This window comes from Talpa occidentalis, unplaced genomic scaffold, assembly GCF_014898055.3.
Source record: "Talpa occidentalis isolate TD23 unplaced genomic scaffold, MPIMG_talOcc4v2.1 talOcc4.16, whole genome shotgun sequence".
In the NCBI taxonomy this organism is placed as follows: Eukaryota; Metazoa; Chordata; class Mammalia; order Eulipotyphla; family Talpidae; genus Talpa; species Talpa occidentalis.
In genome coordinates this window covers 76,756,222-76,779,966 of record NW_023601653.1, presented here as the reverse complement: position 1 = coordinate 76,779,966, position 23,745 = coordinate 76,756,222, and the positions used below count along the sequence as shown (strand labels likewise).

General features: G+C 45.8%; 1 protein-coding gene across 2 annotated transcripts; it reads right to left on the bottom strand.

The window, feature by feature from the left end:
- Positions 1–4,904: 4,904 nt before the first annotated feature.
- On the bottom strand, positions 4,905–22,504 carry TMBIM6 (transmembrane BAX inhibitor motif containing 6). 2 transcript variants are annotated; one of them, XM_037514692.2, is made up of 10 exons: positions 22,405–22,504; positions 14,956–15,043; positions 14,467–14,575; positions 11,708–11,828; positions 9,867–9,915; positions 9,686–9,783; positions 9,425–9,504; positions 8,588–8,688; positions 8,074–8,149; positions 4,905–6,818 (listed from the first exon to the last, which is right to left on the bottom strand). In XM_037514692.2, the coding sequence occupies exons 2-10, from the start codon at positions 15,009–15,011 to the stop codon at positions 6,795–6,797; spliced, it is 714 nt and encodes a 237-aa protein (XP_037370589.1). In that variant the 5' UTR covers positions 15,012–15,043; positions 22,405–22,504; the 3' UTR covers positions 4,905–6,794. The 2 variants fall into 2 exon arrangements, with proteins under 2 accessions (XP_037370589.1, XP_037370590.1); XM_037514693.2 differs by lacking the exon at positions 22,405–22,504 and adding an exon at positions 21,793–21,865.
- Between the last annotated feature and the right edge of the window lie 1,241 nt (positions 22,505–23,745).

Sequence of the window (23,745 nt, the reverse complement as noted above, 5' to 3'; positions counted from 1 at the left end):
TGATGGAAATGGAAGCTGTTTGGAGCGGTTGGCAGAAGATGAGAAAGGTGAGGTTGGGGAATAGACAGTCGCCTGAGGAGTTGGGAGAGGAGAAGAGAGGGATGAGGGGTCAAGAAATGAATCTTATGCTACTTTTAACTCTTATTTTTGAAACTATCTCAAACTTTTTTTAAAAAAAGATTTATGCATACAAGAACTGGGGTACAGGCCAGAGGTGTGTGTGGCGGGGTGAGAGGATTCACCAGAGACAGAGTGGGGAGCAGAATAGACAGATCTACTGAAATCCACTGCTGAGGGGAGCAGTGGGCGAGACAGGGGTGGTCTGCTGCGCCATGTGGGTAGCTCCCTGGCTGGAGATGGAACTCGTGCTGCAGAGGCTGCGGTGAGCTTCATAGGTTCTTAACCCCTTGCACCACCAGGGAGGCCCCTATCTCAAACTTGTGTAACTCTTTCAAGTACAGAACAAAATACCTTTTTTCTCCTAAACTATTTTAAAGTGACTTGCGACTGAGGGACCCACTCCACAGGGAGAGGGGAGCAGAGGGGCCCTCACAGGGGCTGTGCTCCCGCATCTGTGATGAAGGGCCTTAAACTGGAGAGGCCGGTGGAGGGTGTCGGGAGACAGGAACTGACAGGGAATGTGGGGGCTCTGGGAAGTGGCGTGTGGAAGGCGAGGAGTCAAAACATTAACAGGATCAGGTACAAAATATGGTGATTGTGCTGCTCAGTTTACCACAGAGGATCACATTTCATTGTCCCCTTTATACCTTTTGCGTTTCACCATGTGGAGGGGGACAGTGGGGAAAGCTGGAATGGTCACTGCGGGCAGAGAACAGGGACAGGCTAAGGACAAGTCAGAGACTTTCAAAGGAAGTTGCAGTGCAGTGGAGGCCCAGCAACGGGCATGTCCTGTGGCGCCGATCTGCGGGAAAGCGGGGCTTCCCTGGTTGCTGTTTTGCTCTTAACAGAGTGCAGAGCCTGGTTCTAGGAGTAGAGAAGCAAGATGGTGGGGTTAGGGCAAGGACGGGCTTTGCTGATAAGGAGCTGAGGTGGTTGATGAGCTGATGCACCCTAGGCTTAGCCTGACCAGCGCTGATACCAAATACGAGCAACCCAGGCGCAGCACGTGAAGTGTGCCAGGCTCTGTTCTTAGCGCATGTGCATATGTAAATCTAAGTGCAGCTTAACGCCCACCAGGATCTTTTCAGGTAGGTGTCATTGTTACCCCCATTTCAGTGTGAGAGAGTGAGGTTCGGGAGCTGAAGTACGTCAGCGCTGCGATCTGTGATCGATCGAAAGCCAGGGGAGCTCTGCAGTCTGCACCCAAAATCACAGCGAAGAGGTGAAGGTAGGAGAGAGCTGAATGGGCAGGAGAAAGCGGAGGGACTTAAGGGTCAGGGCTGGGGTTTCAATGCAACCAAAGTGTAGGTGAAAAAGGGCGAGGGCACCACAGTGGGGGCCGGGGGGGGGGGGGGAGAAGAGGGATTTGGGTTAGAATAAGGGGCTGGGAACTGTACGGGGAATATAACCCAGATGAAAATGCATACATCATGCAAAAATGAAAAATGATGTAAGAATTATATAAAATAAAATAATTTATAAAAAAAGAAAAGACAAAAGGAGAGGGGACGCGAGGCTGGAAGGATGTGGGGTGTGTCAGAGAGAGGAGCGGGGCGCCATAGCCAGTGTAGCTGGCCGGGAGGAGGCAGAGGTGAAAACCCCCAGAGGGGTGGAGATGCAGGACCCGGTAGCTGGTAGCAGGTCACCCAAAGGCCTTCTGAAGGGTCATGGAGCAGGAGAGCGGGCGGCGGGTCTCTGATAAATGCAGAGAGTGGCTCCCGCAGGGGAGACCCGGCAGGGCAGTGGGCAGCAGAAGCCGTCAGGAAACCGGACGGTTCCCTGAGGTGGATACCAACAGAGCAGCGCTGGAGAGCCTCTCTAAGAGAGGCTCTCCAAGGAGTTATTTTAAAAATGAAAATTTAATGTTGCCCCATATGTTGTTTTCAATTATTTAAACTAAAAAAATCATTTCCTACAGAACAATTGGAAAATATTGCCATGAGGTGGTACAGACAGCAGCGCCCACCCGGGAGGTTTGTGGGTCTGAACTGCCACCTTGTGGTGCAAAGAGGGAGTGCAGGGCGCTCACCCTCATTTTAGGGGTTTTAAGATTTATGCATACAAGAGCTGGGGTGCAGGTAAGAGATGCAGTGGGTGAGAGGATTCACCAGAGACAGAGTGGGGAGCAGAGCAGGTGGATCTACTGAAATACACTGCTGAGGGGAGCTGTGTGTGTGTGTGTGTGTGTGTGTGTGTGTGTGTATGTATATCTCCACATGCTGTGCCATGTGGATTAGCTCCCTGGCTGGGTGGGAACGGAACTCATGCTGCAGTGGCTGCAGGACAGCTTCTAACCCCTTGCACCACTGGGGAGGTCCAATAATATATTTTTAAAATGTCACCATGATCTTAGGGCTTTAAAATTTTTCCATCCACTGCACTTGCAACTCTATCAAAGCTCAAATGATCCATCTTCAGCCAGCAGGAGTCTCTCTAGGTTAGCCTGAGCCCTGGTGAATTATGTCATCTTTTATATATATATATTTTTTTTTTTACCATCTTTTAAAAAAAAGATTTGTTTATGCATATAAGAACCGGGTACAGGCCAGAGGTGTGGGGGGTGAGAGGATTCACCAGAGTGGGGAGCAGAACAGGCAGATCTACAGAAATACACTGCTGAGGGGAGCAGCGGGAGAGACAGGAGAGGTCTGCTGCGCCATGTGGGTAGCTCCCTGGTTGGCCAGGAATTGAACTCGTGCTGCAGTGGCTGCGGATAGCTTCACAGGTCGTGTCTTAACCCCTTGCACCACCAGGGAGGCCCCTGTAAGTCATCTTTGGTAGCTTCTCTGCTGTAACACCACGTTCCAGGTTCATCTTGGACACCCCCCATGCAGACCTCTATGCACTTCTCAAGGCTCTGGCTCCTTTTAGTGGGAGATGAGAAACTACAGCCACATTGGCATATAAGCACCTTTCCTTCTCCCAGGCTGTTCTCTAGTTACCTGAGAAGGGAAAATGTGACCTGACCACTCCCTTGCTCACAGCCCTTCCATACTGCTTCCCACAGGACAAAACCAGTTCCTTAGCACCTAAAACCAGCTGTTTACCTATTTAATATTTATTTATGCATGCAAGAGATGGGGTGTAGGCCAGAGATGTGGGGGGAAGAGACAGAGTGGGGAACAGAACAGGCAGATCTACTGAAATCCACTGCTGAGGGGAGCAGCGGGAGAGACAGGAGGGGTCTGCTGGCCACATGGGTCAGCTCCCTGGTTAGGGATCAAACTCGCGCTGCAGTGGCTGGTGCTGGCTTCAGAGTGCTGAGTTTAACCCCTTGCGCCACCAGGGAGGCCCCGTTTACCTATTTGAACCTTCATCGCATTTCCTACTAGCCTCCTTAAGCTTTCCAACTCAGCAAAACAACTTTGTCTCACCCAGCACGCCCCATGCCAACCGTGTGCCTTTTCTAATACCTCTTGATCTGGGAAGTCTTTCCCATGGCTTTTTTTTTAATTTTTTCCTTTTTTTCAAAACAGTGTTTTCTTCCGCCACCCCCTCAGGTTGAGTCCCCATAGAATTTCCTTCCCCGGCACCATCACCACAGTCTCTTCTCCTCCCTCCCTCCGAGCCCTCTCCCTCCTCCTCCCCTGCAGCATGTCTGATTTGTAATTGTCTGTTGTGCTTTGTTGTGTTGTGTACTCTTATCTTTTCCCACACTGTCTTCTAGGCTCCCCTATATTCCTGCTGTACGTGAAATCATCCGGTGTTTTTGTTTTCCCTCTGGCTTTGTTTTCCCTCATCGCTTTTCTTCTTCCCTCATCACTTCCAGCTTTCCAGATGCAGCCTTAGCTCAGGTGTCCTCTCCGAAACACTCTCCTGAGGGAGATGTTGCTGCCATCGCCCTCTCAACCCAGCAGGCGCCACCAGATCCAGCCAGAATGGCCAGGACGGGATCAGCCCAGGTGGCACCAACCTATACAGCGCAACGGTGAGGAGCAGGAGGGGCTGCTGGGGACAGCACCTGCGTGTTCTCCCCGCACCCACACCTGTCATGACCGTGAAGTTACTCAAGGCTATTGGGAATATGAAACAAAACCTGTGTTTGCTGCCTCCCAAGTCGTCACAGCCCCATTCTGCTCCTGACTTCGCATCCCAGACCCAAAACAGAAGGCAGCGCAGGGCAAAACTGGGCTTTGGAGTCGAGACTTCTCCGTCAGCAAGAAAGAAAAAAAAGATGAAAAGATAATTAAGGCGCGCTTTCCAGTCGGGGAAAGAAGCGGAGACCCTTAACTGGGACGGGGGGGCGGGTGGAGTCCCAAGAGGTCAACGGGGAGTGGGCGGCCCAGCAGGCAAATCCGCGACCTGAACAAGCGGAGGGCAGGCATGGCAAAATGGAGTATCTGATTATGATGCAAACTTGTTTATCATTTCACACACTCTTATTAGGGCAGGATTTTTATTTATACTGTTCACTGGTGGTTCCTAGCACCCAGAATAGAGCCTGGCCACAGTGGGTAGACGCAGAATGAGTCCCCAAATTCCAAAGCACAGCGGTACAATGGAACCAACTGCAAATGCGGTCACCATAAACCACTTACTGTAAAAGCGAAGGGGGAGAACCAGAAAAAGCCCCGGGCTGTGTAGTGAACAGAGAAAATCCCCATTTGTGGCGAGCTGCAGCACCACGGAACAAGCACCTAAGTGTGGGTGGGGATGGGGGGTGGGCCTTGTTTTTTACTGTTCAAACCTGAGCAGAAATGTCATCCTGACTGACTCCCAGCGCCCCCACCAGCAAGTCAGACAATACCCAAGACCGATGTTCAACTGTGACGCGGAATTTAACACACACTACCAGGAAAGGTTAAGGAATTTTCTTTATTTTTTACAAATTAAGACTATGTAGATCTCATATATTTCTGAATCAAAAACACCTTTGTCTTCACAGTATGAGTTAGAGAATGCAGCCTGAGCTGAAAACGAAGGAACTAGAAAAGAAAGTGATAATTACAGTGATTACTGTATTAAAAACCTGTTAGGCATTTTCTTTAAAAGTAGTTTTTTATATCTTGTCATTCTTGGCACTGTTTCTAAAGAAAAATTCCTTTATCCCAAGCAAAAAAGCACAAGAGGTGGAGTTTGGCTTCAAGAGATATAATTCAGATTCTCAGAACTAGCAGAGAATCAACCAATTTGTGGAAAGTTGCTAGTGGGGGTTGCATGAGAAGGAAGTCGCTTTAGTAAGTTCTCAAGCCAGAGACTGGAGGCAGCAGTGTCATGTCCCTCCAGGAATACACACAGCCCAGGAACAAAGCATTCTGTTCCTAGGTGCACTGTGCCCCCACAGCCACGGGGCGACTCCGTGGGCCGCCGGCTGTGCACAGCGACAGCCTCACGGGGAGGCCAGCCGCCGCGCGCCTTCAATGGCTCAGGCCCCTTTACCCTGAAATCCCAGAACTACAAGCTGCCAAGGCTGCTTGTCCGTCCGCCACCCCCGGGAGGAGCTGGGGATCCCCACTAGCACTGCCTCCTACACCTGCAAGCACAAAACTGCAGGGGATCAGATACTGCAGGTTTAGTACCTGGGCCTCCTCTGGAAGGTTGTACATTTTTGTTCAACAGGTAAACAAGCCAAAAACTAAAGCACATGTGGAAAACAAACACCTACTGCCCCGAGTCTCTGGCTTGAGACCACTGTGTCAAGGTGGGAAATGAGAGAAATGCACCGAGGAACTGTGAGGAATGCTGCCGCCCACGTCATCACATTCCCACTCTGTTGATCTGATCAAAGAACCACTCAGTTATATCAGCTTTAGCTCTCCCCTCCCCCAAACAAGTCCTTCTCTGGGTTTGTCTCCCAGGATTAGTTCCAACTACCCCCATGGCTCAACCAATCCCCTTCCCTGTATCTTCCTTTCTAGAACATTTAACACAGTCAGCTGGTGGAGCAACTAAGGTGATAACCAGTTTAAAAAAAAAAAAAAAAAAAAAACTCAGGAAGTTTGGGGATTCTATGGTTGCCACACAGCCTTTTCATAAATGCCACACAAGAAAAGGTCTTCCCTTTGTGCTGAAATCCTCCCACCCCATGGCCGGAGAGCAGGCCGACTCGTGGAGGGCCAGAAAAGAGACAGGAAAGGGGACACACACACAAACTCATATTCCTTTCATACGGCCAGGCAGAAAGGCGTGTCTGCCAGACCTGCAGCAACTTGGGCAATTCAAGGAAGCAAAGCATCCACCAAAGAGGCTCTTCATATCTTTTGTAGGGGTTGACAGAAGCTCAGACCCACCAGCAAACTTCTTTTCAGTGGCAAACACTGCCTGGTTCCACAACAACCGCGCCAGCTGAGTAACGCTGCGGAAGGGACAGGCGAGGAGGCGCTACCGAACAGTCCGAATCCCTTGGTGCCGCCATGTCGGAAAGCAGACCCCTGGAGTTTGCTTCCTCTGTGTCACGCTCCTCGTCACGGAGGACTGGCAGCCTGGGCAAAGGAAGAGGCTAGGGATGGGGCTGAGAGGAAGGGAATGGGGACAAACCTCGGGAATGTGAAGCCAAACTCCAAACTATAGTCTGCTAATCAGTTTTTTGATCAAAAAATTCAAAATAGAGAAAACCACAAAGTACAAAAGCTTTTCTGATGCTTTTCATTATCACAGAACACGCCACCTGTAATGTGTGCAAAGAGGAAATGAGGGGTGGAGGGAAGTCAAACCGGGACAGGCTAGATGGCCTTTCATTTCTTCTCTTTCTTCTTATCCTAGAAACGAAGGGGGGGAATCAATTAATTTTGGCATCTACCATTCCAGCTAAAGCTCTTGAGCGAGCCCATACCCGAGGGGGTCAGGCCAACAGGAAAGAACCAGAAATGCTCCTATGACACAGCAGGAACCGAATCTTAACCACCTTCCACTGGCGGTCCCCCAGTCTGCTGACACTTTGACAAGAACAAGAGTTAAGCGCTTGCTCCCACTCCCGCGCCCAGAGCATCTGGGAGAGCTGCCCGACCACTCGACCACCCCCATCTCAGGTGCCAACCAACGAGGACGACGGCCTGGCAGGTCACCTTAAAAAACTCAGAAGTGGGCCTCCCCGGTGGCGCAGCGGTTGAGCGCTGGGTTGCAAAGCTGCCGCAGCCTTTGTGGCGCCGGTTCGATCCCCGGCTGCTCCCCGGCCACCGGAGGAGGGTCCCACATGGCACGCAGACCTCTCCTGCCGCCCGCTGCTCCCCTCAGCAGTGTACTTCGGTCCTTCTGCCTGCTCTGCTCCCCGCTCTGGCTCTGGTGAATCCTCTCACCCTCCCGCGCTTCTGATTGTACCCAGCGCATGTATAAACAAAACGAACGAACAAACAAACAAACAAATAAATTAAAAAAAATGCCTCTATAAAAAAAAAAAAAAAAAAACTCAGAAGTGCAGACCACTACTTCCCCATTAAACCTGAGAAGGCAGCATCAATCCAGGGCATAAACCACGATTCAGAGAGAATCTCGTTCCATGTTAGGTAAAGCCCAATGTACTAAAAGACTCAACACTGAGTTGTTCTGACAGAAACTGGGGCAATGACCTTGGTGCTCGGTCCATTCAGGCAAAGAACCATCAACCCATCTAGTTCCTGCTGCGACCACTGCACTGTCTCTTGCTCCTTTTTAAAAAAGCTCCTCATTTCGTTTGTTCCCTTCCTGTTGAACCATGTCAGACACTAACCATGTCAGACTCTAACCATGTACACAATGTGTCTCTGGAGAAAAAAAAAATGAACCCGGTATTATGTACTCTCAATGTCTGGGTGTCGCTGCCACTAGCTTTTTCCCTTTGATACTAATCTCAGATTCTTTTTTCTCTTTAAGGATTATTTGTATTTGTTCTTTTTTCCCCCACCAGCTAAAGATTTCTGGCTCACCTCTTACCAATGGCCTGCCCAACAGCTACCCTGGACCTTACACAGTGTGTGAGGTTTTCAAATCTGAAGGACAGACATGCTGAGCTCAGCGCCAGGTCGGGGGCCGACTAACCTTCTCGTTCATAGCCAGGATCATCATGAGTTTTCTGAAGAGGGTAACAAAATCTAGGAAGAGGTCAACGCAGTGCCTGAAAGAGAACCAGATGGCGAACTCTACTTCCCAATTTTCTTTATAAGTTCACAAAGGCAAATGACATAAAGCCCCACCCCCATGCCCATTTCAACACTATCTAGAAAGTGACTCCAGTGTCAGGGTCCCTTCTCACGCAAAGCAGCCATCACGTACCAGAGGAAAGGAAAACTGGGCTTAGACTCTGCGGAGGTCCATGTCTGACCCCTGAACTATCAATAACTAGTCCTGAGATTTGTTCCATCACCATGGGTACCCGACCATATACTCTCCCAAAGATGGTCCCCATAAGTTCAGCGAACCTGTTCTACCCTCAGCCCCCTGTGGAGAGAAAGGTGGGTCAGGCAAAGGATTATCCCAGAATTTTAGAAAAGAGCCTTGGAATGAACAGTATGCCTCACCCTTTATATTCATAAAGACCAGTTTTCACACTCACCAGATATAATCCTTATCTCCATTTTCAGCCTTTTCAATAATGAGTTGGGTATCAAAAAGGACAAAGCCACACATCACCACCAGTCCCAAATACAGGTTTGCCTGATAAAAGAATGAGGTGAAGTTACCATGCGGTATATACTGTAGGGAAAAGACAGTCGTACTTCTTTCTGGCTCTAGGCCACTTAGAAGTATCAAATGCTAGCCACAGAAGGGCCTCCCTAGTGGCACAGGGGTTAAAGACACAGCACTATTAAGCTATTGCAGCACATAGTTTGAGTCCCAGCCTGCCAGGAAGCAACCCACATGGCTCAGCAGACCTCTCCTGTCTTACCCACTGCTCCCCTCAGCAGTGTATTTTAGTAGATTTGCCTGTTCTGCTACCCACTCTCCGGTGAAGCCTCTCACCCCACCCCACCCCACCCCGCACCTCTGGTCTACAACCAGTTCTTGTATGCATGAAAATAAATCTTTAAAAAAAAAAAAAAAAATGCTAACCACAGAGACATGAATAGTCATGGAAACTAAAGTCTACAGTAAAGACCACATTACTTTCCTAGGCACAATTCTGCATTTATATTTTAGGCCACTGGAAGAGTTTCAATCATTTTAACAAGGAGCCACCACTGAAGTGGCCTTAGAAAAATGAATAATTCTCCATCTCTTGACAAATGTGCAATGCCCGGTCAGTCTGACCTTTCACCCGTAGCAGAAGGCTCTATCCCAGGAGGGATACAGGGGAGGCTTCACGAGCATTTCCCAACAAAAGTATTTTGAAGGATTCTTAGTCTGCTTTAGAGTTAGGCAAATGGTCCTAGAAAGTTATATGCAGTCTTACCTGGAAAAGCCAAAGGGATCCAAAGAAAAGGTTCCCCAAGGAAGAAAAGAGCATTAGGCTCATGGCGGACATCAAGATACCTGTAAGACAACACAAAGTCATCTTGAGAGACGCTAAAATAAAGCAAAGCAATGCCAGTAAGATCATTCCTACTTTCCCCCACTGAAAATGAAGGTTTTCAATCTCAACAGTCACAAGAAGTTGGGTGAGAATCCTTGCTAGAGCAGAGACTCTCTCCACTGTTTGCCAGTTCACACTTACCTCCCAGAAAGAGGTAGCTACGGCGCCTGGCATAGAGTGCACTCAGGGTGAAGCAGGTGAAGATCATTGCTGTGCCCAGGAAGGCGGTGGGAAGGATGCTGTTAAGGAAAAGACCATTAGACCGAGGGCCAGAGGTCTGAAGTCAAAGGGTATATTCACACAACTAAGAAGACAAAGTCACCTGGGGTTGATGGCAATGCACAACTCCAGAGCGGGGCCCAGGCCAACTCCTAGAAAACAAGAAGTCCCAGGCACAATATTACTATCAATTCTTGAAGAAGACACTCACCTAAAAGTTGGTGACGTAATGGCACAGGTATGCCATGCTCCTAAGACAAACATGAAATGTGTACAAAAGAAATCAATCTCTCCTCCATCCTTATTTTTAAGAGAATGTAAATTTAACTGAGTTATTTTATTGACAGATGCAAAAACTGTCCTATTAGCTAAAAATCCTAGATGACACCAGGAAAAATTGAGCAAACACAGCAAACATTTTCGAGACAAGTCATAAGGCTGCAAAATTCCAAAAAGGAGTGACATGAGCCCATGATGTGGGCCAGATCAGGAATTCAAATACAAGAGAAGGATAAAGAGAGCAAAGAGTCTAGTGGTGAGCCACCTGGTAGTCATCATGTAGGACTGAATGCCTTTGTAGCAAAAAAGGCCAGACCGGTTCTGGAGGTGAACACTTGCCAACAAGAGGACACAGCAGCAATCTGTTCCCGCGCCAACATTTCCTCTCCTCTGGCTACTCTACCATCTCCTTCTGATAAATCTACTTCTTCATGCCTTCAAACACCAGCTTCTGCTGATCTGAAAATCTTAATCTCTAAATCCCTTCCTTTCTAGAATTTCAACACCATATATATCAGACTCACTTAGAACGAGTTGTACTCAATTGTTGCTTTGGAAGTATTTTATGTAGTTTTGAGTCCTGCTTCCCCGTGCTTTTATTCTTTGAGACTCAGCCAAGCAGAGCTGATACGCACCTATGACGGAACTCAATGTGTGGCTTAATTAACCGTCTACAAGGTGCAAACTGATGCGCCTATGAGAGCTGCCACGGGTCCCAGCCCCACGCCAGCAGCATGCGCCCGAAGAAGTCTGAATCTTGGGCCTATGTGATTCCCACATCTTCCACCATTAACAAGTCAAGCCACCTAAATTTTTGAACTTTATTCATTCAAGCACACAAATGCTTATTTTCTGATACAAAAGCAGAAGTCAGAGTCACTAGTCACAGAGCTTACCCTCTAGATGGGGAAGCAAGGTTCACCTATATGAAGAAAGCAGTACAAGGCAAAATATATTCAAATAGAAGATTGAACAACATTAAGTGTGCCAGTTGAAGGGAATCAAAAAAAAAACAAAACAACTCTCAGGCCTTAGTCTAAAAAGATATTAACAATATAGTCCTAGGCCTCCCTGGTGGTCTAGGGATTAAAGTCTCAGCGCTACCACAACGTTGGCTGAAGCAGCCTGAGTTCAATCCCCAGCCAGGGAGCTAACTCATACAGCGCAGTGGACCTCTCCTGTCTCACCCGGTGCTCCCCTGGCAGTGTGTTTCAGTGGATCTCCTGTTCCCCACTCCATCCCTGGTGAATCCTCTCACCACCACCCCCCACCCCCGCACCTCTGGCCTACGCCCCAGTTGTTCTACGCAAAAATCTTACAATAAAGAAGTAATTCTTTAAAAACATAGTCACTCTAGGGCCTCCCCTGGTGGCGCAGCGGTTGAGCACTGGGCTGCGAAGCTGCCTGCAGCCTCTGCAGTGCCGGTTCGATCCCCGGCCACCGGCGAGGGTCCCACATGGTGTGCAGACCTCTCCTGCCGCCCGCTGCTCCCCTCAGCAGTGTACTTCATCCATCTGCCTGTTCTGCTCCCTGCTCTGGCGAATCCTCTCAACCTCCCGTGCTTCTGACTGTACCCAGTGCTTGTATAAATAAAATAAATAAATCTTAAAAAAAAAAAAAAAGTCACTCTAGTACCCGCAAAATTAGATTAATCCCTTAACATACCCGTAAGGAAAGCAAATCCAGCAAGAAGCGCCAGCCTTTTCTTCTCAGTTTCATGGCTGTGAGGTATTGCCATCAGGCAAAGCATCAAGCCCAGAGAGCCCAATGCAGAGAGCAGGCCAGCCTGTTAGATGCAGAGTAAAAAAATTAAATACTTAAAACTAACAAATTTTCTGGACTTCACTGCTTCTTCATTGTGCAAATCATCTGAACTTCCTAATACTTCCTTCAACCTAGAGACAATGTAAGAGGCGGTGGAGGCTGAGGAAAGAAACCAGAAGCGTTGAAGGACCACAGTGGGTGTTGTAGGTTTCGCCGGGCTGGGTAGTCCATCAACTACAACTACCTAAAAGTCAAGCTATGAGCCCTGCGCAAAAAATAGAAAAGATGAAGCAGAGTGATAGGTGTTTTTAAAAGCACATTCCAATTTGTAGAACAAGTAGAAATGATCCCTTTGTGAACACTTCAAAATACACAGGAAGACATATACACATAGAGAAAATATGTGTGAGAAAGCAGACTGAATGTTGGGGTCCACCCAAAATTCATGTTTAAATCCTAACCTCCATCTGGAAGAACTTAAGGTGTTTGGAAGGTGATTAAGTTGTAAGGGCGGAGCCTTCAAAAAGGGAATTACTGCTCTCATGAAAAGGAATCTTCCCTTGCCCCTTCTGCTGCAGCGAGAAAATGGCCACTTACAAAACACGAAGCAGGCCCTCACCATACAACAACTCTGTCTGCACTCTGATTTTGCACCTTCCAGAACTGAGAAATGTTTGTAGTTTAAGCCACGCGGTCTATGTACTCTGCTGCAGCAGCCTGAATGTTGAGACAAAGGGTAAGTACCAAAATGGTAACCGTAGTTATTTCTGGATGGTGGGATTAAGATGCTTTGTATTTCCCATATATTTTCACTAGTCTGTTTTCTAAATTCTCAACAATGAACATGTTAGTTTTGTAAGAAAAAAATTATTTTTATAAAAACTAAGCTGCAAAAGCTACAGGCATTAGAAAAAGTGAGAAACTGTTAAGGATACATATAGACAATGAGGCGCCAGCTTTCCGTGAAGAGCTAGTCAATTGCCATTTTTCACAGAAAAGGCATGTGAACAAACGAATTAGTGAACAATGAACAATTGTTCCTGGAGGAATTAAAGGCTAGATTCTTGCAAGCCTCTGATCACAACATTTTCAACCACTGATCATTTACAACCTTATTTTATACATGTTTTCTGGACAAAGACACCTATTTAATAATGTATTGTTGATTCATTAACATTGAACGCATGGCCAATACCATGTAATTCATGCCTGAACAATGGTTATCTACACATATGTTTTCCCTGCAAGGCACATCAGTCTTCATAGGACATTAGATAGCACTTTAGCACTCTGCTTGGGGACCATTTTAAACAACAAAATTATCAACAAAAATGCAAAAAAAATTGGTACGAAATAGACCATGAAAAGGATACTCGTTTATAGTAAAAGAGCTTGCAACAAGGCTGTGTGTTGCATCGTTTAACTTCAGCTAGAACATGGTACAGTGGGGAAGTCAAATTATTTGTTGCTCAGAATATAACTGCAAATGTACATAAAAACACCATGAATGTTGATTTTTTTGTTACAAATTAATTTTAGTGAGTAGGTAAATTCACAAATATGAAATCTACAAATAATGATGACTATTTTACACTACTTGAAAACACAGAGACACACAACTAGAAATCTAAAGTGTCACTTCTGCCTAAAAGGTGGAATAGTTTTAGTTTAAACTCCAGGGACTAAGTGCTGTTCTTTGAGTGTCTGGAGTAATTTTGTCTATCTCTGTGTGGAAAAGCCAGAGCATAAAGATAGTTCTCCTTAATAGTGACATATGCCGGGCCTCCCCGGTGGCGCAGCGGTTGAGCTCTGTGTTGCGAAGCTTCCCGCAGCCTCTGCAGCGCCGGTTCAATCCCCGGCTGCTCCCCGGCCACTGGAGGAGGGTCCCACATGGCGCGCAGACCTCTCCTGCCGCCCGCTGCTCCCCTCAGCAGTGTACTTCGGTCCTTCTGCCTGCTCTGCTCCCCGCTCTGGCTCTGGTGAATTCTCTCACCCTCCCGCACTTCTGACTGTACCCAATGCTTGTATAAAATAAACAAATCTTTAAAAAAAAAAAAAAATAGTGACATATGCCAATACAGGTACAGCCTATACTTACACTAAAAAGGACACTTTTAAGTTTTGGCTAGTAAGAGCTTCAAACTTTTTGATAATTCCTTCTGTTCCTGGTGGCCAAATCCAAACTCCCCTAACATAGAGTTTGTTGAAGATTTTCACTCACCATGTAAATATAAAAGGATCAGAGAGCAAAATGGCCCAATTCGTTAAAGGTCTCAACCCTGTCTCTGACAATCATACAATCAGTTTTTTGTACCCAAGTGTTCCAGTCATTCAGGCAAAAAGAAGAACAGAAGAAAAGGTTAAAAGGTTGCTGTGTAGAAGAATCCTAACATGCATATCATGCCTCTACTCAGTGGCTGGGGGTCTTGTACGTCAGCAGGCACATGACTCAGTGTCAGGGTTAAGACCCTCTGTTATCTAGAGAGGGCAGAGCAGCCAGAAAATTTAAATGGTTCTACAAGCCCAGATTTAATGACTGGTTCTGATGAGTTCAGATCCCAAACTATGAAATATGATTAAGGAGGGGTATAGGTTTATACCATACTGAGTTTGTTTCTTCCTAATGTGTTATACTAACTGTGAGTGTGAAGTATTCTTACCTGGATGAAATGAGTGACCACATGGACATAGGTCCCCGCAGCTGCCACAAACATACAGAGAGCAAAACTGGCATAGACCTTCTTCAGGTGCTGCTGTGTTGAGGGAGTTCTAGGAAAGAAGGTTAATAATGCCATCACTCCAGGACCAGTATCATCTCTAAGCTAAGAATCATTTTCCTCTCTTCTTTCCAGGGATTATATGAAAGTTACATGACAATTAAAAAAGAATGTTTTGAAAATCAGCTAACAGACTCTTAAGTGCTGTGAAAGAGCCAAAAGTCCCCCAAATAGGAACATTCAGTACTTAAAGTAAAATAACTGGCTTTCTATATAGCAGCCCTTTAGAATCTGGGTGTTGTTATCATATCCTCTGGCTTCCAGTACAGTTAATGTGAGCTTACAAATACAAAAATAAACTAGGAAAAATAAATGAAACTAGATGTGAAAGGAAAGGCATAAAGAAACTGCAGTTAAGGTCAAAACACTTACATGTGGGAAAATTTTAAGAGTGCATCAAAGTTGATCTTCCGATCAAATATGTTCATGATGGCAGAATCTGTGGGACACAGCCTCCACTCTGCAAAATCAAGGATAAAACCAAAGTTATTCTAGGGCCTCCCTGGTGGCGCAAGGGGTTAAGGCGCAACCTATGAAGCTCTCTGCAGCCACTGCAACACAAGCTCAATCCCCTGGCCAAGGAGGAGACCCACATGGCACAGCAGACCTCTCCTCTCCCACCTGCTGCTCCCCTCAGCAGTGTATTTCGGTCAATCTGCCTGTTCTGTTCCCCATTCTGTCTCTAGTGGAATCCTCTCATCCCCAGCACCTCTGGTCTGTACCCTAGTTTTTGTAAGCATAAATAAATCGTTTTTTAAAAAAAGGTTTTTCTAAAGCATATACAAAATAACAAACAACTTTCTTATGAATGACAGCAAACATACAAGTTTAGAAAAGTTATCTAAAATCATTATACCCTAAACAAGCATTTTCACTTATATTTCCTTCAAGAATACATTTGCAATTATACTTAACCATTTTAAAGTAGACAGAGGAAATGAACTCATCTGCTTTCAAACTATTTCACTGCTAGCATGTGATTTCTTTCAGAAGGTAATCTGGCCCTTTAAAAGACAGTTTATTTCTTTGAGAAATCCTCAATTAGCAATCTAGTTAAAGGGACTCAGTCACCAGAACACAGAGCAATTTTATACTACTGCTTGAAGATGTCAGAAACTCCCCACCTAATGCATTTTAAAACTAAACTGAGTCACAAATTTAAAGTGCTTACCTCTGAGAAAAAGGAATTTGTACAGAAAGGATTTTTTTTTACAAAATTTCTGAACTTTGCCTACAGAAGAGCTGAAACAGTACAAAGAATCCCTATATGCCCTTTACCCAAATATCCTCAATGTTATTTCATCATATTTGCTTTATTCTCTCTATGTGACAATATGTACACTTAGAAAATATTTTTTTCTTAGTCAAGCAGAAACAATGCCCTTTTATACCTGAATACTTAAGTATGAATATCCTGAAGACAATGATCAAGATCAGGAAATTAACACTGATACAATACTATTATCTGATCTACAGACATTATTCAGCTCTTTCCAACTGTTCCAAGATGTCAGAAAGGGCACACTTAAACTGAACTACACACAGGTTAAATAACATCAGTACCATAAAGGCAGGCTCTTAAGTGTTGCTCACATGCAATTCTAAATAAACATGGGTCAGCCTATAGGACTAAACTCTAATCAAGAGTGTTCATTTTTCGAAATATAAATCTCCCAGACTCTCATTAGATGCATGATGTCAATTCACTTCAAATCTACAAAAAAAGTGGAGGGGGGTGCCAAAAAAAAGGTAAGTTTTCAAAAACAAGCCAACTATTTCATGTTCATTCTAATCAGTGGCGCCTAACCCCAATAATCTGCAAAATTAATATGGACAATAAAAGTTAATACAATCCCTAATCAACCTCCTGATGAGTCCTGGAGCAGTGGAAAGATGCCATCCACTCCCAGCACTCACCAGCCTCACTATCTGTTCTTTCCTCCTGGTCTCTCTCACAAATGAAAATTAAAAGGGCTGTCTGGCTTTCCCTCATTTCCTCTCCTCTTCCTTCCTCACCAACATCTGACTCACCTCAGTCCTTTTGTTAGTTCTGTTTTTAAGGATGGATACAGTGAGAAGCGGCAGAAGCTACCAAAGCTGTTGCTCTCACCTCTAAGTCGTGGGGCTCCAGGCCCTCTTGATCTAGATGGTGCAATTATTGCAGGCTGTTGCAGTGCCAACCACAGCCTTCCATAACCATGAGGAATAATCCTCTAGAGAGCCCACTTACAGGATGGCAGAATTCAGCACCTGGAAAGTGTCTTTGTTTAAGGCGTCCATTAACACCTCTAATGACATCCCCAGACAGAAGTTGCAACAGTATTGAAGCAACCTTCAGAGTCAAGTTTCTCAGTATTCACAACAACAACACTAGAGCCCTCTTGCTTCCAATTTCAAGAGTTAAAAAATAAGGGCGAGGAGGGGAGGAAGGAGGGGCTCTTAAAACTACTCAGAGGATTGTTAGAAAAGGGGCAACAGCCTGTAACCAGACCAGCTGAGTGGAAACAACTGAGTGGAGAATGACAAACTCCTCTTTCACTCTTTGACATTTCCCAGGGGAAATGAAGGCCCCACTTACAACTGCTGATGGAAAAAACTGTTCCATCAAAGGCTGTGAGGGTAGGGAAGGTGTCCAGTAGAAATTTCTCTATTATTTAGCAATGGCTCATGGCTTTAAATCAAAGAAAATCAATTTCCAACACCACTACCTATTCTAAAATTTGAGTGAAACTCAAATTTTCTAGATACAAATTTAATAACAGCTTTATTAGGGGAGACGGTGAAAAAATGCAAGAAAAATATACATTTAATAAAAATGACATGCTGTATATATGACATAATTTCAAAAAATGTTAAAATGCAAGGGAAGTTAGGTCTTAGAATCAAGGAAATATGATAGTTTGCTCTAGGTCTGTTCCATATAGACAAGAACTAAGATATAGGTAAGTTATGAGTTAACTAAAACTCTTGCCTAAAAGTTTTGCCAGATAGACTACAAAGTTTTTATCTTAGTTTCAACTAGTTGCTCTCAGAAGCTGCATAGAAGAGATACCTACATTTCAATGCCCACATGTAAACTCAGCTTAGCAAGAATAAATTGCATTTATAGCTAACAGAAGTTCTTGTCCCAATATTCTCAGTCCCATGAACAGATGACGCATACAAAACCAATAACCAAGGACCTCAGTGACATGAATTAATAAAGTTAAATGAGAATCTTGGGTTTAAAACAGAGACTCCGGCCTCCCTGGTGGCGCAAGGGTTAGTTAAGACACAACCTATGAAGCTAACCATGGCCACTGCCACACAAGTTCAATCCCTGGCCAGGGAACTATCCACATGGCACAGCAGACCTCTCCTGACTCACCTCCTGCTCCCCTCAGCAGTGTATTTCAGTCAATCTGCCTGTTCTGTTCCCCACTCTGTCTCTGGTGAATCCCCCCCACACACACACCTCTGGCCTGTACCCCAGTTCTTGTATGCATAAATAAATAAATCTTTTAAAAAATAAGATGAAATCTTTTAAGAAAATCTGAAAATTGAAACCTCTCCCACTTCCCAGTTTTACATTTAATTCTAGAATAGGACGATGGGGTTATTTACATAGACTACAATGTGGATAGTGCCTCCTAGACTCAGGAAATTTGCCTGGACTGAACTTCTAAATAACAAGTAAATGTTCATGTGTTAATCATAAACAAATTCCTTTAATTTGGCTGAGAGTCTCATTTTACACTTTCATCCTTACAGCAGGAATCCCAAAATTTGTCAGAATCTGTCAAAATTTGCCATGTATATTTTGCCAAAATTTTGTTGGAACTAGTTCATTCTTGTGACAGTAATTCAACCATCTTGCACTCTGTTCCCACACATCTAGAAAGGACCAAATTCTTAGAAGAAAAATCCCATATAGTAGAAAGAGAGAGAGAGAGAGAGAGAGAGAGAGAGAGAGAGAGAGAAGGAACTGTTTTAACTTTTTAAAAAAAATTTCAGTAGTTCGTCCTATAGAACCATTTTCAAAGTCTGTATAACCACTTCCCTAGCACAGTAGTTAACAGCATGGCCTTCTGGATGTAGTGCCAGCTGTTAATTTCCTTAGCTACATGACATGCGGATTTCTGTAACTTAACCTCACTGTGCTTCAGTTTCCTCATTTGTAAAACAGGATAATATTCCCTACACTTAGGGTGGAGGATTAAGTGAAAGAATATAAAGTGCTTTAAAGAGTATTTCATAAAAACTGGTTCAACATGTTAACCATTGTTACTGGTGTAAATAATCGTAACTCTTCTATCCTCATGATATGAGAATCATGAATCCTGTATGATTCTCCCTAATTTTAGAAGATATTTATCACAGGCCTTATTTACATAACCTGTACATTAATTTTTAGAAATTATTCAACCACTAGCTCATAGCTTGCTATATGCTGGAAGTTTAATATTTACCCAAATTAAAAATTAAATGAAAACGATAGGCTGGAATCGATAAACCCTTTTACTGGTTAAAATGACTTGTTTAAATGGCATAACTCTTCTCTGATACATTTACACTGTATCTCCTGTCCCACAGGGAAGCAGGCATTTTGAGACAGCCTAATACCACTAAGTGATAATCTGATGTGACAGAAAATTTGTTGAAATAGTCAATAGTTTGATGCCTTCCTTGCAATCCCTAGCAATTGGTTTCAGAAAATGCAAAGAATTCCATTTAGACTAGAGCTGTGCTTTCACTGTCCTGTCTAACCCTAGATATCCCAAACCCCTCTCTTAAACTGGACCAAAAATCCCTGAATTAGCCAACAATAGATCCTCTCTCAAGGAGGCTGGCCTCAGAACCAAATCAGTTTCCACTGGCGATGGCAAGTCGATCACCTTCAACAGCTTCTTGTCCCAAACTGACACTACTGAACCTCTCTATAACCATAACTGCTTAACAGTTTGAATCATAAGGTTCCAGAGTCCTAAATACATAATCGCTCCCAATAACACCAGTTAGTCAAATGAAAGTAGGCATGTATTAGGGCAAACAGCACACCCACTCAACCCTACCCTTAAAGTTCTTTCTCAAATGTTTTGTGTTTCAGTTAATTGTGACAGAACTGCTCCTCACACATTTGGTTGTAAGCCCCTTCAGAACAAGGCTTTTGCTATCTCCCATACTTAAGAACAATCAGGAGTCACCACAACAAAAGTAGACCACATCTGAATAAGAATGTTGCAACCTCAAATCAACCTTACTCAGAGGGCACCCTACCTTGAGAGGTCACTGAACTCCAATCTCTACAGTCTTTTCTCCTTGGTGTGAACAGTCTTTGCATAACAAAATGTGTGTAACATAAGAGCCACTCCATGGAACTTGGTTAGAAACCGGGGTAACAAAATGCAGTGAAACGCAAGACACTTCTACCAAATTCTACAGCCAAGTCAAAGTAGAAGAGAAAAATTCAGCAGATAGAGCATCAAGAGAATATTCAGCATTTCCCAGGGGAAATTAATACTCTTGGGTAGTTTATGAAATACAGTGAAACTCTTCAGAGAATATTCAGCATTTCCCAGGGGAAATTAATACTCTTGGGTAGTTTATGAAATACAGTGAAACTCTTCAAGTCAGCAGTGGTACCTTCTGTAACACCACTGACTACTACATTTATATAAAATGTTGTGACTTTCAAAGTGTATTCTCCCCTTTGATCTTCACGTAAATCCATGAGGAATGATCGGTCCCACTTTAAAGGTTAAAAAAAAAGTTCAACATTGGGATGAGTACTGAATTTGGAGTTAGAAGTCCTGACAATTTCTCCCACATAGCTTTGGGGAAATCACTTTACCTAAGGTCATCTAAGCTTCCTCATCTGTAAAGGAAGGTTAATTAACACCTGCTTTTCCAAGTTAACTAAATGCCAATAAGAAAACCTGTGAAATCATTACAAAGTACTAAACCAACATCAGTATTGACTTGGTCAACATCAGAAAAGTCTGGTGCCCTCTCTACTACTCTACAGCAGAAAAGCCGATTTTCATTAACGCAGTTTCAACAACAGGTCAAAAGAAATCTTAAAAAAAAAAATTAACATGCTGATTCCTATCACACTTCTCTGTATTTATCAGCATTTCTACAACAAACACGAACTATATCCACTATCAGGACCAAAAAAAAGTGGAAAAGCTGACTAAGTATCTGGATGAAATTAACCTTTTTTACCTTTAGGAGAGGAAGACTTCAGGGGGATCGACAGTGAGGAAGGGAGGGAAGGGAAGAAGGTACCTAAAGCCATGATTCCACAAGATGAATAATGGAAAAAACTCCAAATCACAGGCTGCCTTTCTCCAGGGATTTAAACCCTGTCTCCACTGGTGGGAAGTAGCAAAGAATCTAAATGTCAACAGATTCTTGAAGCCAAATTCAAAAAATGAGACAAAGGATTAAAAGAAAACACCGAAGAGAATAGAATACAGACGTGTATTTGCAGAAGGCTTAAAAAATGTGGTTACACAACTTCAATAATCGTTCTTGAGCTGAATTCTCAAGCTACACACTCCACCACAAGATAGACCAGAAATAATCATCAATAAGTAACTAGAAAAGTCCATTCTCCGCTGACCTTTAACTCTGAAAGCTTTGTGTGTGAGGCAGTCAGCTCTTGGACTGGGTTACACATTCACAAAAGAACAGTGTCAAGTTCAGGAGATTTGTGTGGTTTCGTCAACGAAAGGCTGACGGGGTTGGCAATGCGTCCCAGGTTGCTACAGGAGGGACAATTCCACGCTTATAAACGTACAGAAATGGGCCTCCCTGGTGGCGGAAGGGGTTAAGACGCCAACTATGAGGCTAACCGCGACCACAGCCACACGAGTTCGATCCCAGGCCAGGGAGCTACCCACATGGCGGGGCAGACCTCTCCTGCCTCGCCCCCTGCTCCCCGCAGCAGTGTATTTCAGTCAGTCTGGCTGTTCTGCTCCCCACTCTGTCTCGGGTGAATCCTCTCACCCCCACCCCCGCACTTCTGGCCTGTACTTGTATGCATAAAAATAAATCTTTTTAAAAAAAAAATAAAAACGTACAAAAATACCACACACGACGTACAAAAATACCCTGCTCCAGCAAGGACGCCCAACAAAAAGCAAACAGCCCACGACACACTTCCAGGGCGGACTTGGCGAGAGACGCCCACGGACTCCGGACCGAGCGCGGCCGGGGCCAGCTCACCTGCCCAGCGGTAACCGGTCAGACCGGAGCGGGGCCGGCCGGGGGCGGGGCCGGGCCAAACCCAGTCTCCCCTCGCCTGCGCCTCGGGTTTTCAGTAGCCAAGGACCGCGCGGGTCGCCGAGGAGCGCGTGTGACGTCACCCGCGGCCGACAGCGCCCCCCGCCCGGCGGCCCTTCCGGGGTCACGGCGGGGCGGGCGCGGCCACCAGAAGAGGAAGGAGACGCGCCCCGGATTCAAGCGGCCGAGCTGCGCCCGCGCCCGGGGGTACACCCCAGGTGCAGGAGGAAGGCGGAACACGAGACGCAGCGAGAGAGGCCTCGGGCCCCCGACGGCTCGCGAGCCTTCCCGCGCCGCAAGCGCGTTCCTCGACGCCCCCAAAGACGCCGCAGACGCCCCGCCCCTCCCCCCTCGGGGCACTCGCGCATGCGCGGTACTAGTTCCCTGCCTTCCTCCCCCACCCGCCCAGTTTCCCCGAGTCCAGTCCCCCGGCTGGGCCCGGGCCCGGGGTGCGGTCCCACAACAGGGACTGCTCCCATTTTTGCTCAGACAATGACTGCTAAACCCCTTTCTATCTCCCAGCCCCGGCTTGCGCAGCCATAGCTTCAGACGTACCTTCCTACTCGCAGGAGCCCACACAGCTCTCCCACTACCGGATGTGGTTCTGCCGCTCCCCGGTCCGCACCAGCCTCTTCACAGAGCGTCCGCCCCGCTAAGGGGCCCAGCCCCCGAGTTCCGCTTCGGTCGCGTCCTCATTGGCTGTTCCGCGCACTTCCGCGCTCCCATTGGCTGTAAGTGCATAAACAACGGGCTCGCTGCAGAGTCATTGGACAGTACTCGCGTCCATCAAGACTCCGGTCGCCAACCGACCGCGGAGCGAAAGATTTCCGCCTTCTTCCTCCTCGCGAGCGGGGTCGCGGTGGGAAGCCGCCCCTGGTGGGGACAGGGGGCAGGGGGCAGGGCCGCACCTCACCCGAGACACCTGACAAGTGGCCGACCTCCCCCGACGCGGGAGGGAAAGCTCTGCAACGTCTCAGATTCTGGTTTTAAGCTTATCATAGGTTGTCAAAGAGAAGAGACAGAACACACAGTCGCTCACGGGGGCCCTATTTATTGGGATCCTGGTGGGGCTTAAGCTTCAGAGCACCCTGAAGGGTATTGCCAGGGGCCGCCGAGCTGGCAGTAGCAATCCCAGGCCTCAAGGGACGCACACACCCTCCTTGGACCCATTCAACACAAGCCTGGGTCCAGGGGCGCGCACAGGGCGGCGGGCACCCCCCTGTTTGGGAGAGATGGGGAGACCTTCCTGGCCACCTCGCTCTTGGAGTTAGGAGCAGAGCGAGGTGGGTGGGAGAGGAGACCAGGGCGGGCCCTGAGCGAGCTGCCCTGGCAGCCGGGAAGAAGCTAAGCCAAAGGAGATGAAAGAGCTGGAGCTCCCCCAAGGCTTTTTCCCTGCCAGAAACGCCACTTGTGCACGCAGAATTGTGACACTGACTTTAACGACTTTTCTACATTCTCAATTTTTAAAACTATTTTTAAATAGCGCTATAAAAATAGTACAAAATAGTCATATGAAAAAGTAAAGAGTATGCAGCCAAAAAATGTAGGGGGGGAGAAAGCTCTTCGTGGTTGCCAGGCAGTTAATAATAGTAATGTTATTTTTCCGGATTGTGTAGTGTTTGCCTTTTTGTCAGCATTTTAAATTTGGTAGTGATTTTTTTTCTTGTTATAAATAGATACTGACTATGAAATAATTTTGCATTCTTTTTCTTAAATACAGCCCCCAGTTATTTATGTTTCAGGCTGCACAAAATATAAATCCACACCGGCCCCTCATTTTACATATGAGGAAACAGGCCCAGGAACAGAAAAGATTCTGGCAAAATAAGGGGAAATTTTTTAATTAAGTATTTGATCAGTGGAGATTAGATCAGAACCCGGAATTTAGGAAATCAT